Below are 17,906 nucleotides of genomic sequence, written 5' to 3' on the forward strand. Positions count from 1 at the left end.
ATACAAAAAGGAAAAAAGTAATACTTAAAAAAACATGGCGACTTCTAAATTTCTTTCATAATCATTGTTGAGAAAACATATTTGGGCAGAGGGTGGATGAGGTTGGAACAGGGGTCAGGAGACTATAGCCTATGGGCCAAATCCAGCCTAATGCCTGTCTTTGTAAATAAGGTTTTACTGGAACACAGACACCTCGTTCATTTACATGCTACACAGGCAGAGTTCTGGAGTTGTGACAAAGACCACTTGGCCTGCAAAACCAAATGTCCCTATCTGACCCTTTACCAAAAATGTTTGCCAACACCTGGGCTACACGAATTCTTCCCCAGATACTGGATTATCTATTGCACCTTGCAGGCTCTGTGAGCCTGAGGAAGTTATAACCTCAGTGTCTCAGTGTCTCCATATACAAAGAAAAGGATAACTCATCTCATCGCTGTTAATCACAAAAATTGCTTAACACAGTGCCTCAGTAGGAAACTCGCAACAACATTATCCTACTTACTATCTACCTCCTTGATACAAGATACACCATTCACTGCTGTGTGAAACCTAATGAAATTGCCATTTCTGCAATTGCCCAACGTTAGCAATGTTATACTTTAGCCACTCACTGTCCTCATTTCTTCTGTGTAAGTTATCATTTCTCAGATAGTGTTGGTGTCATTAAGGTAGTTGGGTTTAGCTCATTTGCCACGAAGGCATTTGGGAGTCAGAAACCATAATGCTATATTTGTAATGCACTTTGTTACTTGTGAAACCAGGCAAACGAGCACTAAATGTATCTATGGTGTGACGGGTTCTGGGCTCTGGCTCTGCGGCCATAGCAGAAGCTTCTCAGATGAATGATCCTCTTTCCACCCTACAAAGCAACACCTGTCTCTTGGATTTCCGTGGGCCCAGCAAGCGGCCACAACACAGTGACGCTCACTCTTGGCACTGAGCAGAGGCCAGGCACAGCCAAACCGCCTGGGAAGATCTTCCTGATGGGAATGTGGGACTCTGGATCCTGTGGAATTTCAAGAGCGGGTCATTCAAGGGCACTCATAGGTATCATTTGGGGGCTTAGTACAGTTCCCAAACAGGAGTTCTTTAAAAAAGTAAAAGAGGGTTTCTCCAAGAATGAGAAAACAAGACAGATGTGAACATCAATGGAATATAGTTATAAGGAGCTGCATGTAGGAAAGTATAGGATAAGCTCATGGAAAGCAGGCAAATCAGGAAAGTGAAGGAGTAATCAAAGTATTCTTATCAACAGAAATGAAGAAAAGATTGAAGTTCAGTGTTAAGCCTATCAAAGGAAGAACAAACTCCATTTGATCCAATCAACACTTATCAAATGCCTATTTATGCCTGGCACTGGGTTAACACAGCTTAGAGATAGTAAAATAAATCAGGTGCTATTTCTACCCTAGAGAGTTTCTGGGCTGGTGGAAGGAAGATAAACATGTAACCAAGTAATGCTAATATAATGTGATAAGTGTTATAATAATAATAGCTGTCATTCATTTATTGCAAACAATGTACAGAAAATCAATTCTGCTTGGAAAGGCCCAAGGAGGGGAGGGAAGAGAAAAATAATTTGAGTTAGGCCTTGAAATACCAAAAGTTTACTAGGTGGGTATTGGGGTAAGAAGCAGAGTGGTCTACTGTAGTGTCTGGATAGGATGGATATGAGAAAAGGCTACAATGAAGCTGAGGAATGTTTATGAGGGCTCAGATATGAAGCTTAAGAATTTGGACTTTATCCAGGCATTGAAGTCTTTTCAAACAGGAAGTAATCTGGTCAATTCTGATTTAAAAAGATAAAAGAATAGATACTTTCCTAGAGCGTCATGAAGTAGGATCATTACGAGACAGAGACTAAAAACCTAGGCCAGAAGGAAGGCAGTAAGAGTAGCGTGAAGGGAGATGTATCCAGGATATCACATGTTTTCAAACTCAAATGCAAAAGAAGAGGCAGAGAGTCTGAAGACCCTTACTTCTGAAAAGCAGATGAATAAAATTCTGGTGTGGGAGGAGGGAGAGTCTGGAAAGGCTGGAGAAGAGCACAGGTTAGAGTAGCAACCTTGGGAGAGAGATCTTTTCCTTAGAGACATAAAGGAAGCAGGTAAGGAGGGGTAAAAATGCAAATAATACTGCAGGGAGGATGTTAAGGAAATTCATTACTATTAATCTCTACTCTCAGACTAACGAAAGGGGCAAGGGGTGAGAGCCTTGTGGAGCTAGGTATGAAACCACCTTTGGAGAAGGGGAAAGGGAACAAGCTAGAGATAGGTAAAATAATTATCTTTGGAATTGTGAAAAAAAAAACAAATGAACAAATAAAACAAAACACAGAGGTAGATAACAGATTGGTGGTTACCAGAGGGGAAGATGGACAGTAAAATGGGCAAAGGGTTCAACTGTATGGTGACAGGTGGAATGTAGACTTTTGGTAGTGAGTATGATGTAGTACATACAGACATTGATTTATAATGTTGGACACCTGACACTTATATAATGTTACAAACCATGTTACCTTAGTAAAAATAAACTCAATAAAGGATATATTTTAAAAAATTATCTTATAGCTTCAGGACCCACCTGTGCCAACAACTCAGATATAGGTGATGTCTCTCATCTGCACATTTATTTGATTTTTTCCCCCCAAGAGTGCTTTGAACTTGTCATGTCACTCATTAAATATCATTAACGAGTGCTGACTGACACTCAAGAGAGGAAAGTCTAATTTCCTTAGCCTGACACTTAAAGCCTTTTCTGCTGTAGCTCTCAACCCATTCTTCTGATCTGTTGCCTCCTCAAGATTCAGAAACCCAGTGCTTTCAGGCTCAGACAGGAAACAAAAGCAGGAAAACAGGCAGGGTCTGAGGCAATAGGGATTGGTGAGGTCCATGGCGCAAAAGCTATTATAGATCCTTTTCGAATTCTCTGAAGGTCAAACAAAATATATGAACACAACTTGATATTTTAGGGGCTTTCTCTTCTAAAATTTTACAGGGTAAATTCAGCATCCTCCAAGCAGACTTCCCAATCAACCAGACTCATAGATATTAGTTACTTTTCAAATATCTGGTACTTAACCTCATGTTTACTTTCTGTCTCACTCAAACTTATAAGATGCTATCTTTCATGGTATAGAGGTGAAAACATGAGTTTTGGATTCAGACAATCCTGGGTAATAACCCTGACTTTGCCATTTTTTGGCTTGTATGATACATGATAAGATAAACTAAATTTTCTGAGTCTAATTTTCCACATTTGTAAATTGGGAATGATCATAATGGTGTTATTGTGAAGATAAAATTAAATAATTCATGCAAAATACTTACAAGAGTGCCTGGCACATAAACACTCAATAAATATTTTTTAAATGTATGACTTTCCCCAACATGATAATTTCTTTAAGGACAAGAATAAAATCTTCTGAATTCTTTAGACTCTAAGTTATTAGAGACATATCTTTGGAATATTTGCTGGTAAGTATATATTTGGAAGATAAATTGATATTTATTTACAATAATTGCCATTACTAAAAAATGCATTGGGCAAAGCAAAATTTTGGTGGGCTGGGAAAATTGAAACTGCTGATGGGTTTTAGGGCCCCAATTAGAGAACTAGGATACTCTTAAACAATGAAAACAAAAACTAAATATACACATATTCATATGTATACACACTTATGTATAGATACTGACACAGGTATGGATTTAAATAATTCTTTACCATTTGCAAAGTGATTTCTATACTATTCTTTGCTTCTTAAAAACTTTTTAATGATGTCCATAAAGTACAGATCAATAATAACTAATACCAACTTTGTAAGTTGCACATAGTTATATTTTGGAGAAAGAGAAACAGAGGTTCATTGAGGTTAGACTTGGCCAAGGCCACACACAGTGTATAATCCGTGGAGAGGACTCCATCCCAGTCTTTACAGGCCATGCTTTCTCTAATCTTTCCTCACTATCCAAGATATGAAGGTTGGCAAGAGCAATTAAATGCTTAGCTATATCACCCTAAAGTTAACGTGGGAATGAAACCACCTAATGAGACTCTGAATGAGGAACATGCGAGTCCAAACACAATGGCCTAAAATGTCACTGGCCAAGAACTCCTGAGGACAGTCGCATTTCATTCAAAACAAGACCACGAGATCTTAAATATAATCAATCCCAGGAGTGTGGGCTTCAGTTTGCTCCATTATGAAGACTGGCAACACACTCATCACCATAAATGATACCATCTGAAGGAAGACAATTTTAGCAGGCTGCCTCTAAAAGGGCGTAATTTCCAGTCCCCCAGTAGAATGTAGTGATAGCCTGTGCAACCTGGGGCTCCGTAGGGATGAGGCACCTGATTTGACAGGAAGAGAGTACACAGTGTATTAATTTTCAAACAGGAAATGGGAGCAAAACCAAGGGGAGGGGAACTCCAATTTTGCAATCTGACTTCAGTGCTTTTCCAAAACACACAAAATGAAACAGACACAGTAATTAACAAAGTCATCAGTTTAAAAAAAAAAGACATCAAATGGATACAGATGCTAAAAAGCAAAGGAGGACTTATCAAAAGAGATTGTGCTTAATCATCTTAATTTATCTGATAGGGTAAAATGCCCAGGGTTCAGAGCAAGCAGCAAAGGAAGTTAGACTTTCGGTCATATTTGATTTAGAATCCTGTGGCATTCTTGAAGGGGACTACAGAGGTAGAAAAAGAGGAGGAAAAAGAAGGAGCCGTGGGATCTGGTAGAAAATAAGGAAGAGATTGAATTTTGTGGCTATAAAACTTTCATTCTGTTCCTGGAGTTTGGAGTGGGAAACACGTTCACTAAAGACTGTCTTGCCCATTTCAGGGCCCTGTTCTGGGTACTTGTAAGTAAGGTATGCTGCTGGCCTTCTCCTAAGAATGGTCTCCTGATCTCCCACAGCTAGTGACCTAGTTTTTAATATTTTCGGGTAATCTGAGAAGTTGTATGCTCTTGCACAACTCATTTAGCTCTAGGCTTCTGTTTAGTCCTGTGATCACAGGAGGCGGATAAGGTCCCTTCCAGTCTGGTATCAAGGGACCAACAGTGTCCTGCCTTTCTATCTCGCTATAATCAGCCCAGTGCATGGCCCACAGTGGTACTTATTACATGCTTATAATTCATTAAACATAGATGGATAATGACGGTGGCAGGTTACATTTGTTGAGCCCTACAATGTGCTAGGCACTATTCTAAGTACTTTCCAAGTTTGAATTCCTCTTATCTCTCAACAAGCTGATGTTGAGTGCTCAGCCGCTGGACTTTCCTTAAGTCACCCAACTGAACTCAACCTGGCTCCCTCATCTGTGACAGCTGGCGAGATTATCAGAGCTACTGATAGGCTAGCTTGGAACAACTGGGAATCCTCTTATGATGCACACATAGTTCTCAGCATAGCCTCTTGCCCATAGAAAGCCTCCAAGAAAAAATGAGCACTGTTCATGATGTCGGGGTCTTCTAAAGCAGTAACAAGGTATTCCTTTTGGTTGGCACTGGTATTTCTCAGGTCTCAGAAGTCTCTGGCTTGGGCTCTGCTATGTGGGGCTGGCTGTGGAAAGGCAGTAGTAGGGTGTCTGGTGAGTGACAGGGGTGTCGCTGGATAAGGGTTCAGAAAGCTAATAGCCCCAACTCTCCTTTTCTTGGTCATGGGACCCAGGCAAAACCTGCCCTTCAGTCTTAGTTTACAAAAACCATAAAAGTAGCCCTAACCAGTTTGGCTCAGTGGATAGAGCGTCAGCCTGCGGACTCAAGGGTCCCAGGTTCAATTCCAGTCAAGGGCATGTACCTTGGTTGCGGGCACATCCCCAGTAGAGGGTGTGCAAGAGGCAGCTGATCGATATTTCTCTCTCATGGATGTTTCTAACTCTCTATCCCTCTCCCTTCCTCTCTGTAAAAAATCAATAAAATATATTTGAAAAACAAAACAAAACCGTAAAAGTGGTGAGGGGAGGGGACTATTACCCAAGAGAAAATTGAATCATGTGACCGTAGGAAACTCCCACCTGCCTTGATTATAATAATTCTACAGTGGGCAGTCAAAAGGTGATAGAGAGGACTGTATGGAAGTATATGGGAGTCGATTTTGTAGGTAAAAAAAAAAAAGGTATTCCTTCTATTTTAGTTCTATGATCTATGAAACAGTTCATTTGGTGACAACTTTCAGTCTTATCCTGTCAAATATTGTCTGTAATAGTAAATAAATGTTGCATTTAGAATATCAATACATGTCCCCTTAGAGCAGCGGTTCTCAACCTGTGGGTCGCGACCCCTTTGGCGGTCAAACGACCCTTTCACGGGGGTCGCCTAAGACCATCCTGCATATCAGATATTTACATTACAATTCATAACAGTAGCAACATTACAGTTATGAAGTAGCAATGAAAATAATTTTATGGTTGGGTCACAACATGAGGAACTGTATTTAAAGGGCTTAGAGCAACAGTTTCCTTATGATAGCTTGCAAAGCAGCACTGCCCTGTGATAAAAATGGAAGAAATAAAAATAATGTATTTTTTTTTTCTGAAAGTAAAACTTACTCCATTTTTAAATCATGAGATTTTTTTATTCTAATATTCCTTTTGTTTTATAAAATGATGGTGAGGGTAGTTTTTAACTTTTATATATGCATAAAAGTCTGAAGTGGCAACTCTACACCATTTCAAAATGTTTTCTGAAATTAGACTCATCTCTGAATTCTAAGCCTTGGATGCGCTGGTGTAGATTCAGACAAGTGGAATCTCACTGAGGCAAGAACATTGTTCCCTTTGGTCAGGGGCAATCTTCCAAGGACAGGTAAGATGACTTTTCTTCATACAAATGTTCTGGTGTCTTCAGGTTATTCTTCCAGTGAAAACTGCATCAAATGGATTTTCAAACTCAAGTGCTTTATATCTAGATAAATACATATCTATAGATAATAGATGAATATAAAACCACATCTATCTATCATGATCTTTAACATAAATGATCCAATAGCCAGTGAGGAAGATGTAGAATGACATTTTCATGATTTCCTCTTAAAAAATAGCATGCTATTTCAGGAAATTTGGGAAGCACCTGTTATTAAAAATGACTTGATTGAGTTATAGTTTATATGCAATACATTTCACACATTTGAATATCAGATGCCTTTTGACAAAGATCGAAAGCATTTTCTTCAGGACAGAAAGTTCCCTTGCTCCTCTGCACCGTCGCTCTCCCTTTTACCCCCCACTCCAAGCCACCACTGGGCTGATCTGCACTGTAGATTAATTTGGACTATTTTAGAATTTTATATGATTGGAATTACATACTATGTAGTCTTTTGTCTTTTCTTTCACTCAGCACAATGTGATATTCATTCATGTTGCTGTAATGCATCAGTAGTTTGCTTCCTTCCTATTGTTGAGTAGTGTTTTTGGTATGAATGCAGCATAATTGGTTTATCCATTCTACTTTTGATGGACCTAACTATTGTTTGGAACTTAATCTAATTTGAGTAAAGCTCCTTTGGATATTAGTGCACTGTAATTTTTATAAACATATGATTCCAATGCTGTTGGGTAAATACCCCAGAGCAGAATTCCAGGAACATTTAATAAGTGTGTGATTAACTGTACAAGAAATGGGCAGTTTTAAATCAGGTGGCAACATATCATACAATAACAATATACAAGAGATCCAGTTGCTCACATTGTTAGCAACACTTGGTATTAACAGGCATTTATTTGAATTTTAGTCATTCTAGTTGGTGAAAAGCGGTACCTCACTATGGTTTTATTTGCATTTTCCTGACCAATGAATATTGCTGAGCACTTTCATGTGTTTATGGGCCATTTTTAAATCTTTGTAAGGTGTCCAAATCTTTTGTCCATTAATACTGGGTTGATTTCTGTTCCAGCTAAGCCAGTCTTCAGGGCTCTATTCCTGCACGGGCCCTCTTCTCCAGATGTCAGGGTGACGACTGGCCTTGTGGCATCAATTCTCTGATGGGTCCAAAAGAAAATCATTAAATTGCAGTTTGTCCAGCCTTTCTTACAGTGAAGATCTGAGTGATGACATCCAAGCTGTTTACATATCAGAGCTGAAACCAGCAGCCTTCTGTATCTAGTGAGATGAACATATGACTTTCTTCATTTATTCTTTTGATATGATGAATCACATTGATTTTCACAAACTGAGTCAACCTTGCATTCCTATGTACAAATGGATATGATGTAATCTTTTGGTCTACTGCTAAATTCAATTTGTTTGTATTTTGTGAAGGTTTTTAGGTTTATGTTCATGAGAGATCTTGGTCTATACCATAACATTTTTGTAATATCTTTGTCAGGTTTTGGTATCATATTATTTTGGTCTCATAAAATGAGTTTGAAAGTGCTCCCCTTTTCATCTATTTTCTTTCTTTTTAAATTTTATTTTTCAATTACAGTTTACATTCAATATCATTTTGTATTAGTTTCAGGTGCACAGCACAGTGGTTAGATAACATATACTTTACAGTGTTTCCCCTGATATTTCCAGTACCCATCTGAAATCACACATAGTTAATAGAATACAGGGGTGGGCAAAAGTAGGTCTATAGTTGTGAGTAAGCAAAACACCGAGTTTATTCCTGTACTATTACTAATTATTCTTTTATTTATTTGTATAATTTGGTTTATTGCGATATTCTTTATTGTGATGGTCTGGAACCAAAACTGTAATATCTCCCAGGTATGCCTGGAGAAGGGAACAAGGCCATATTTTCTGAAGCAAGAAGAAGGAGGACATAGATGAAATAGAAGTTAAAAATTGTAGGGATATTTCACCAGATAGTTTATAATTTCTCAGCATGACAGAAGAAAGATGCCCACTAGAGATGAAGGGGTTAAAAACAAAGAATAATTTTCTGTTCCTGGAGAATTCTATTATTGGAAATGTAGGCCCTGGTGATATCAGAAACTTTCCTATGCTGCTTGAGGTTCAATAAAAAAAATGTAGAGCAGTTCAGACAAAATAGAAATGTAACAAAAATACAAATATATAGAAAAATAGAACATAATATCCAGAGGGGAAAACCAATAAAGTAAGAAAATGTGCAGATGAGGCACAGTGGTAAATATACCCACACTCTATTTGGCTAACCTGGATTCTGTAAGTAGTATTCTCACAGGTGCATCACAGAAAGTAATTATTCTGCTTCTTTTGACACCTGTTAACGACACACCCCACTGGTCTCCATGGGGAACTCTAACCGTAATAAAAGACAAAACAGCACAAGGATAAAGGGGTGGAACAGCTCGGAGAAGTCCCCACTGATGGGAACGATGCTAGCAAATACACAGAGCCACAGTCTGAAGGCCTGAAAAGAAGAAAAAGGCTTCCCCTTTATTCAACAGCATAAGCAGAACTGCCACATCCCAGGGGCTACATCTCAGCAGAGTATTTTGAAGAGGGAAAGAGGTACAAACGGGTAGTGCTTGAAGCACAAAAAGGACTAGAAATACTCATCTCTTTGGTAGAAGGCCATGGAGAAATAGGACAGATCAATATTGACTATTTGCAGGGGATACCCGCATGAGAACTGTTTATTCTTGTATGCACGTAGATATCGAAAGGATTCCTGTTGCTGCTCACAAAGAGGCAAACACGCAAACCTTTTACACATTCAAAATAGCTTTAAAAATGCTTTGTATTTTGGGGAGATCGGAGTGCTTAGCCCATGAACCTACGTCTTGAACGTTGGCAGGGGAAAGAACCCTTTGCAGATGGAGGATGTGAGGCTGAAGGAGGTGAGTTGACTTGAGCAACCACCACAGGAAGAATACCAGGCATAGTCAGGGGCTGAACGCCTCAGAGCTGAAAAGATTCTTAACTGTGCATAAAAGAGAATCTGAAAAGCTGTCTGGGAGCTTACACCTGTACCCAGTGAGCTTCCTCATCAGCATGCAAGCCTGGCCTCCGCAAGCCGGGGAGAGAAATCTCGCAAGCACAGGGAAATAGACAAATTTCTCTCCTTCAAGCCTAATCTGATGATTTAAATCTATCTCCCCTAATGCCTCTCAGGTGTTCTAACCATCTTATGCCTTTTTAAGAGCTCTTCTGCAGGGAGTTAACACTAGCAGCTTCTCTTCTGATTAAACACATCTGCCACAAAATAGCAGGAACCTTCTGGACACAATGCAATTCTCAGAACTTCTAATAGAAAATTTGCAGAAGGTTTTGCATGCTGGTGGGTTTGCTTAGACTTTGGAGAAACTGGGGGCACAGTTTGTTTAGGGCTTCATGGCCTTTACACAAAGGCAACCAGAAAATGTTGACATAGTGACATTACTGGCTAAAACATAAATTAAAAAAATTAAACTACCAAGGTGAAAGGTTACATTTCCAAAGAAAGCTAAAATCATGACTATCGTCAATACATAAGTGAGCACATGGTTTGAGATTTTATTTAAGTCATTGAGGAAAACGATGTTACCACCAGTTCAAAAGAGGATCTAGACAGCAGACATAGTTATAGAATAAGAAGAGTGGAAAATGAATGTGTGCATGGAAGGCAAAACTCACCTTTCCCACAGTAGCTAGGGATGTCACCCGAAACTGTGCAACAGGATTTACATGTCTACAACAAGAATTATTTTGTATGGCTATCAGTTTACAGAGTTGTAAAGCAACTCTGTAGACACGGAATGAGGTCATCCGAAACAGTGTGCTATTGGCGATGCATCGTTTTCCACGGAAGCACAATTTTTTTACCTACACAGACCACTGACAATCTTATTGATTGCTATATTCCCCAAACCTGGTACAGGATAGAGGCTTCATAATTACTTGCTAAATGGATAAATGTCTATTATGCACTAAGCTAGGCCCTTCACATGCATCATCCCATTTAATCTTCTCGGTAACACTTTGAGATAAATATCATTGTCATTTCACTGATGAGAAATTTGTGTGACATTACACAGCTATTATGTGTCCAAGGTTGAGGGTGGAGGACAAGGTGGAAGGGTCTGACCCAGTATATTATTTTTATTTACAGTCACTGTATCATTTGCCTCTAAATTAAGAGACTGTTTATATGTCACATTAATATACCACATCTCCTTGATGAGCATGATATTGGAGATCCTGGCTTTAAGGAAGACAAGGGAACAGCATCACTCAGAAGAATCTAAGCCTACGTAGGAGACATACATATGAGCATCTTTCTTGCAGCCTTGCAGACAAGCACGGCATAGCTACCAGCCCGGATTACTTCCCTCCCCTGATTAGGTGCTCATTTCCCAGTTCCCATGAGAATAAAGATCGACGGATTCAACACTGTTTATATGTGTTGTTTATTTTCATAGAAGTCAGGACAGCACCTCAGAAAACAGCAGCAGCTAACATTCACTGCATGTTTACGATGACCGGGAACCGCTGTCCCAGCAACATCAGGCGGAGACGATCCTCATCCCCCTTTTACAGCTGGAGAAAGCCACAGAGCATCCAGTAACCTTCACAACATCACACAGCTTGGTCGTAGCAACCACTGCTCTGACCTGTCCCTGAGTCACTCTATGTCTGCACAGGCTGCTGAGGTGGGTTCTGTCAACATGTCCTGATATTTTATTAGCCTTTTTGCTTTGTTGATTGCAGCCTGAAAGGGCACTAGGATTCCCTCAGCTTCCAGCACCACAGAGCTGGTAACTGCAGGCTGGCCCAAGTTCTGAGAGCTAATTCCTGGCTCCTTGGCACTTGTGATCACTTGGGAATTTTACATTCTTTCTTGGCCCAGAGAACAGGAGAGGGGAGTGGTCTTCTGAGGCCTCGAACAGGTGAGTGTCAAAAAGAAGTGGACCAAATGTTAATCTGAAGTCATTACCTCTGATCCATTAGTCCCCAAATAATTCCCTTTCTTTTCTTGCCAGAAAACAGCTTAGAATGAAGTCATAGTATGATTTTAGACTTGTCCGATGAAACTTGACCTAAATAATAGCTCAAAGACGGCATGAAAAAGGTGTCAATAAATGGCTTTACTTCTGTTATTGCATTTAATTTTCACAATGATTCTATGAGGCAGTTACTATTAGTACCTCCATTTTGGGGATGAGAAGTGGGGTTAAAGAACTTGCTCAGAATCCTTGCCAGGATCTTGCCCAAGGGCCCAAGGAGGGTGCCACAGAAAGCAATGGGACAGCTGCCTGAAATACGTATCTCCTCCCCTTCCCTCACGTCACTCAGCAGAGAGCCTTGGGAAGTGGGACCATTCGCTCCACACGCCTTGAAGCATGAGATCTTCATTTCCGAGGAGCAATAGTCTTCTCCTCTTCAAACCATTATAAATGCTTACCCTTCCCTCAAGGGTATCTCATAATTCTCACCCTTAATGAAAGATAACACTACTTTCAAATAAGATCACGAAAAAGGCTTCGCCCTGGCCATCACAGGCATTAAGAAACATTAGCGGACATTACCTGATGAAGGCTACCATAATCAGCCAAATGGTTCCTAAATGACTGATCGCTTTTAGGGGCGGAACAGCTGACCTTACACGGGATTTTCTTATATTCTTAAGGGAGGGAACTAAGAAATACAATCTAACACCTGAATTCTAAGCAAAGTTCTACCTCTGTCCTCAGGATTTCAGGAATGTTATCCAAATGGGCCATTACCTCCGGTTGAGGGGAGAGAGGAAGTGAATTAAGGACCTTTTTTATGCTTAAGTTGGGAGGTATTTTACGCTCTGTTAACTCAGCTTGAGCTACACTTGGGTGTGTTCCTTATATATTTAAACATTATCCACTTGGTCACCAGGACTCCATGATAATCTAGCTTAGCAATTTTTAAACCGCAGGGTTGTTGCAAATCTAGTTTTCTAAACAATTCGAACATATAAAACAGACAAGGGAGCTGCTTTGGTTGAATGCCCACCTTTACCCCCAGCACACTCTTATCCCCTGGGCAGCCTTGAGTGTATATAAGGGCTCCAAGGAGCACATTTCAAAACCACCCATCAAGTCCTGCCCTAGGGAGGTAGGATCTGCCCCAGTTCTCAAAGTTACAGGGCAAACACCAAACTGCAAAATTAAATACCTTCTGCTTAACGCACCCCTTTCCAAAGTAATAGGAGTAAATAGAAACTATAGAGAAAGGTTAGATTTCAGGAGAGAGGAGGAGTCTGTAAAGAGGCTGGGCAGTTAGAGTGTTGAGCTCCTCCAGAGCAAGCCACTTTCCCACTAGAGCATCAGTTCTTTTCTTAGGAAAAAGGAAGACTCTGCTCGGGCAGCATGGCTCCATGGTGGAGCACTGACCTATGAACCAGATCACAGTGCGGTTCCTGGTCAGGGCATGTGCCCAGGTTACAGGCTTGATCCTCAGTGGGGGGCATGCAGGAGGCAGCCAATCGATGATTCTCTCTCATCATTGATGTTTCCATATCTCTCCCCCTTCCCTTCCTCTCTGAAATCATACACACACACACACACACACACACACACACACACACGGCCCGGATTTGTGCACATTGAAAGGAAATTAATTAGAAGGAATATTTTAATATTGCTATTTGTGTCTTGCTAATGAAAAGAAAATAGGGTTCTACTGAGTCTCCTATCCACCTACTCCAGGACTTTTGTGAGGATCAAATGAGATGAGGCACAGGAAAATGCATCACAAATATTTGGTTAAACTGTAAAATGTTTGCACCTGGCTATAAAGCAAGTCAGGTTCCTGGGCTGAAGAAATTCCAAGGAGGCTAGTTGCCAGGGAAAGGGAGCCAGGCATCGCTATGTGACGCCGTTACCCAGTGCCCACAGCGACCATTTCTGGGCTGGGCTGGGCTGTGGGCTGCATTTTGTGCCATGGGGTCTTGGCAGCATTGGCTAAAATGTGGTGGGGTGTTGCTCCAGGCCTGTGTCCCACTTGGGGGAAGCCGAGTGTTGATTTGTCGGCGCCAGGTCCACAGTGCCGTTTATTTTTGAAATGGCCAGTGCGCATCATAGCAGCTCCTGCGTTGAGTGTCTGCCCCCTGGTGGTCAGTGCATGTCACAGCTACCAGTTGGATGGACACTTAGCCTTTTATATATATAGAATTTTTTAAAGGAAGACTGTATTAGAATCAGAACTTTCTTCATGTTTGTTTCCTCCTGAAGCACAGAGCACATTCCTCAGTGCCATCTTTGATCACAGTGATTGGGATCAAAGGCTGTGGGGAGGAAGGCTGCCATGGAAAGAGGCTCTCAGGGCAGCCGGGCCAGTGAGGTCTGGAAGAGACACCTTACTCGGATGGGCTCCTGCAGTAGGCCCGTCCTCTCTCCCTTGCCACCTCATTCTCCCACTGAGAGACTTGATCCTGAGGGCTTTTCCAGCTTATTATACTGTCATATTTTCTGCTTCTAAGTGCTTCTTGATCACCACATACGTATCTCAAAGGCCCTTGATCTAAACAGAGTCTTAATTTGTGCTTTGAAGGTATTCATCTCAGGGGTAGTTAGTAATATTCTATTTACTTCTAAATTTTCCTACTTAGAATATTTACTGATGGATCCTGTAACCAAATTGATTTGAAAGCTTTCTTCCCTTTCTTTTTTCTAGGATTGCTTTTATTTTCTCTAAAATCCCTGAGCCCCTTACCCTGATTTCCACATATTTTTATATTGGACACTTGCAATCCATGGTTCTCTACAACAATGTCTTATGCTTGTTAAGTGGCATGGCTCACTGGGATCTGGAGTTGACCACCCCTTTTAAAGGAAACCCGTGCCAGAAAATTTCAGCACGAAGATGCTGTCTCATTGCAAGGGTATGAGAAAGGCCATCGCGAAGGGGAGAGGGAGAGAAATATTCCGGATGCCGCATACTTTACCAGTTATGTCATGCTGTTTGAATGACTCGCTGTAGATCTGATACTGATTCGGACAATGTTTCTTCAACCACTTGCAGACATCCTGCTGAGTCCACAGAGCCACTGGTTTTGACAGCTTCACCGTAGACGACTATAAATAAAGAAGGAAAAGCAGGTCTGTTAAAGCCAGCCCCATGCCTAGAAAGGCCCTACTATCAGGAGTCCTAGAATGCGGTAAAGGCTGCCAGCTGGAGTCTCCAGACATAAATACCTGGCCCTTGTCCTCCTAACCTCAGCAGACCTTCTCCACACTCCCGGAAACCAGAAAGAAAAGCTCCAGGCAGGGAAGCCCACCTATACTCAAGTTATCATCTCGACGGGGAAAAGTCTCCAAGAAGCAGTGTTTTCTGATGAATACTCCAACAACAAGGCAATGGTGTTGCTAAGCAATTAATTAAACTTTAGGGGGAAAATAGCTGCCTCCAAGTGGCCTTTCTCTGTATTCCAAAGTGTCCACCGCTTGTCCTCTGGTATCTCCAGGGCCTAGTATAACACTGGTCCTGGCAGATGCTAATAATTATGTCTAAAATGAATGTTGCAGGAATACTGCATAGTAAAAAGTGCAGGTCGCTCTGGCAGCTCTGGCTGAAGGCGGTTCTATAAAGTGTAGGAACATTAGTTATGCCACAGTGAGGGAGCAAGAAGTCAATTCTGCCAACATGTGGGGAAAGGTAATAAGGTACTGGGAGCAGCTAGACCTTCTGTAGAAGCCAACTAACCAAGGCCCTTTACTGCTCACTGGACCTTTCAAGGTGTTTAGAAAACCAAACCAAGCAGAGGCACAAGGACCCCCAGCCTTTGAAAGATGGCGGGTTACAAATACATTTGTAGATTATCAACAATTAACTGTGCTAGACACTGGTCCTCCTCATGGATCCCAGGAACTTGCTTGAACCTACATCAAAGCTTAACTATCTATATTTTTAAAAATATTTTTATTGATTTCAGAGAGGAAGGAAGAGGGAGAGAGAGATAGAAACATTAATGATGAGAGAGAATCATTGATCGGCTGCTTCCTGGACACCTCCTACTGAGGATCAAACACACAACTGGGGCATGTGTCCTGATTGGGAATTAAACCGTGACCTCCTGGTTCATAGGTCGATGCTTAACGACTGAGCCACGCCAGCCGGCCAGCTATCTATAATTTTTAGCACTTGTATCAGTGTTTGCCAACAAAGTAGGATTATAATATTGATAGTTCTTTAAAAGCTGTGGGGAGGCACACAGACCTGGCCATAAATATCACTGACCTTCTCACTGGGGATCATTTGCTTTCATTTCTCTTTCAATCTTTTGGAGTAAGTCAAGGGGAGAGCCTCAATTTTGTCTGAGTGTGATTTAACACCTTTCTAACACCTGCCAGCATGTGTTTGACAAAGAGAGGGGTCCCTTCAGCCTCAGCTCCTTCAACCGACAGCAGTCAATTTATCATCTAATAACTGTTCTGTTTTACTTTTATTATATCTAAGGTTGCTTTTATTTTATGGCAAATAAATCATGGCAAAAAAGAAATCTTATTTTGGTAGTACTGTCTAGTTCGCTTTTAAAACAAACTTGAGTAGGTCAATTTTAAGAAAAAAAAGAGTAAGGACACAACAGTAGAAATAATAAGATAACCGTAAAAATAGTGGACGTGATTCAAATTTAGAAAACAGTGCTCAGGTGTTAGCTTTCATCGGTATATTTTCAGTTGTATGATTCTTTGTGCCATTATTTATAAAGCAATCACAAAAATGCATCACTTTTTATTTTGAGCTTTGGTAATATTTCTTCCACCCTTATTAAATGGGATAGATTTTATATATGAACACATATACACACACACTTATAAACATATATACCTATCTGCTTTTCATTTATCATGATTGGCTTTCCTCCACTGATATTTGGGGTTGATGTTCTCTCCCTTTGAATTTCTCCAGGGTCTGTGACCATCCTGACCAATCCAGTACAGCAGAATTCACGCTATCTGTGCTTCTGAAGCGAGATGATTGAAACAGACAGTCTCTGCCTGGCTCACCCTCTCCGGCACTCTTCTTTGGTACCCAGCCACCATATTGTGAGGAAGCCCAGACCATATGAAGAGACTATGTGCAGGAGTTTGGGCCAATCACCCAGCTAAGGTCACAGCTGACAGCAACCACCAACACCATTCCTCAGACAAAGGTGCAAACAAACTCAAGATGATAGCAGCCGCCAGCCTTCAAATCTTCCGGCTGAGGCCCCCAGGCACCATGATGCAGAGACAAGTGAGCCCTGCTGAGCCCTAAGTGAATGCCTGACCGATATAATCCATGAGCATCATCAACAGCTGCCTTCCACCACTAAATTTTGGGGTAATTTACTTTGCAACTCTAGTAACTGGAACACTAAGTTATATGCTCAGGGAGGATAGAACTGTTACACCAGCTCTCCGGAGTGCCCTGCATTTAATAGATGCTCATACAGACGCAATGAATAAGTGAATGAATTAATGACATGAAACCGCTCTCACTGAGTCTGGGCTCACAGACCTGCTGACTATTCAGCAGTGAATTTCAAGTCCAGCCCTTGCTGCCTTCCACCGACCTGCGTTGTGCTCATGTGGCTCCTAGTCAAACGTGGCCTCTTCCTTCAACCCTCCATCCCTGAGTCAGATGCTGCCAGACATCTGCCCTCTGCTTTCCTTATTTTGATGACAGAGGAGGACCTCTGGCATGGATGATACAAATGAGTAAATGTTTTGTTGTTGCTCAATTTTTCCCTGTTTGCTGGTCATCGCCTCCTTTCCTTTGCATGATTAGGACACTAGACTTTTGGCTCCTTTAGCTAGAAATGCACTTACCACATTTCACAAGTCAGCACCTTTGAATATGGCTCTTTCCTGCTCTAAAAATTTCCTTCAGATTAGCTGAATGAGTTCATAGCTGACACATCATTACCCTGCAACCCCTTGCAAGTTTCCTGCAAGTCAAGCTAATCACATCTCTTGAAAACTCCTAAAACCAGACCCAGAAAGCTGTAAATTAGGAAGGGAAAGGCAAGAGG

At 41.1% G+C, this 17,906-nt stretch overlaps 1 protein-coding gene across 4 annotated transcripts in view; it reads right to left on the minus strand.

Moving 5' to 3' along the window:
* The window catches only part of SAMD12 (sterile alpha motif domain containing 12), a 349,257-nt gene that overhangs the window by 189,566 nt on the left and 141,785 nt on the right, over window positions 1-17,906 (minus strand). For all 4 annotated transcript variants that reach the window (XM_036338127.1, XM_036338124.1, XM_036338125.1 and 1 more), the window contains exon 3: window positions 14,838-14,967. In XM_036338127.1, coding sequence (XP_036194020.1) covers window positions 14,838-14,967 — 130 coding nt within the window. The remainder of the gene's footprint in view (window positions 1-14,837; window positions 14,968-17,906) is intronic.

The sequence above is a fragment of the Myotis myotis genome, unplaced genomic scaffold (assembly GCF_014108235.1).
Source record: "Myotis myotis isolate mMyoMyo1 unplaced genomic scaffold, mMyoMyo1.p scaffold_m19_p_16, whole genome shotgun sequence".
In the NCBI taxonomy this organism is placed as follows: domain Eukaryota; kingdom Metazoa; phylum Chordata; class Mammalia; order Chiroptera; family Vespertilionidae; genus Myotis; species Myotis myotis.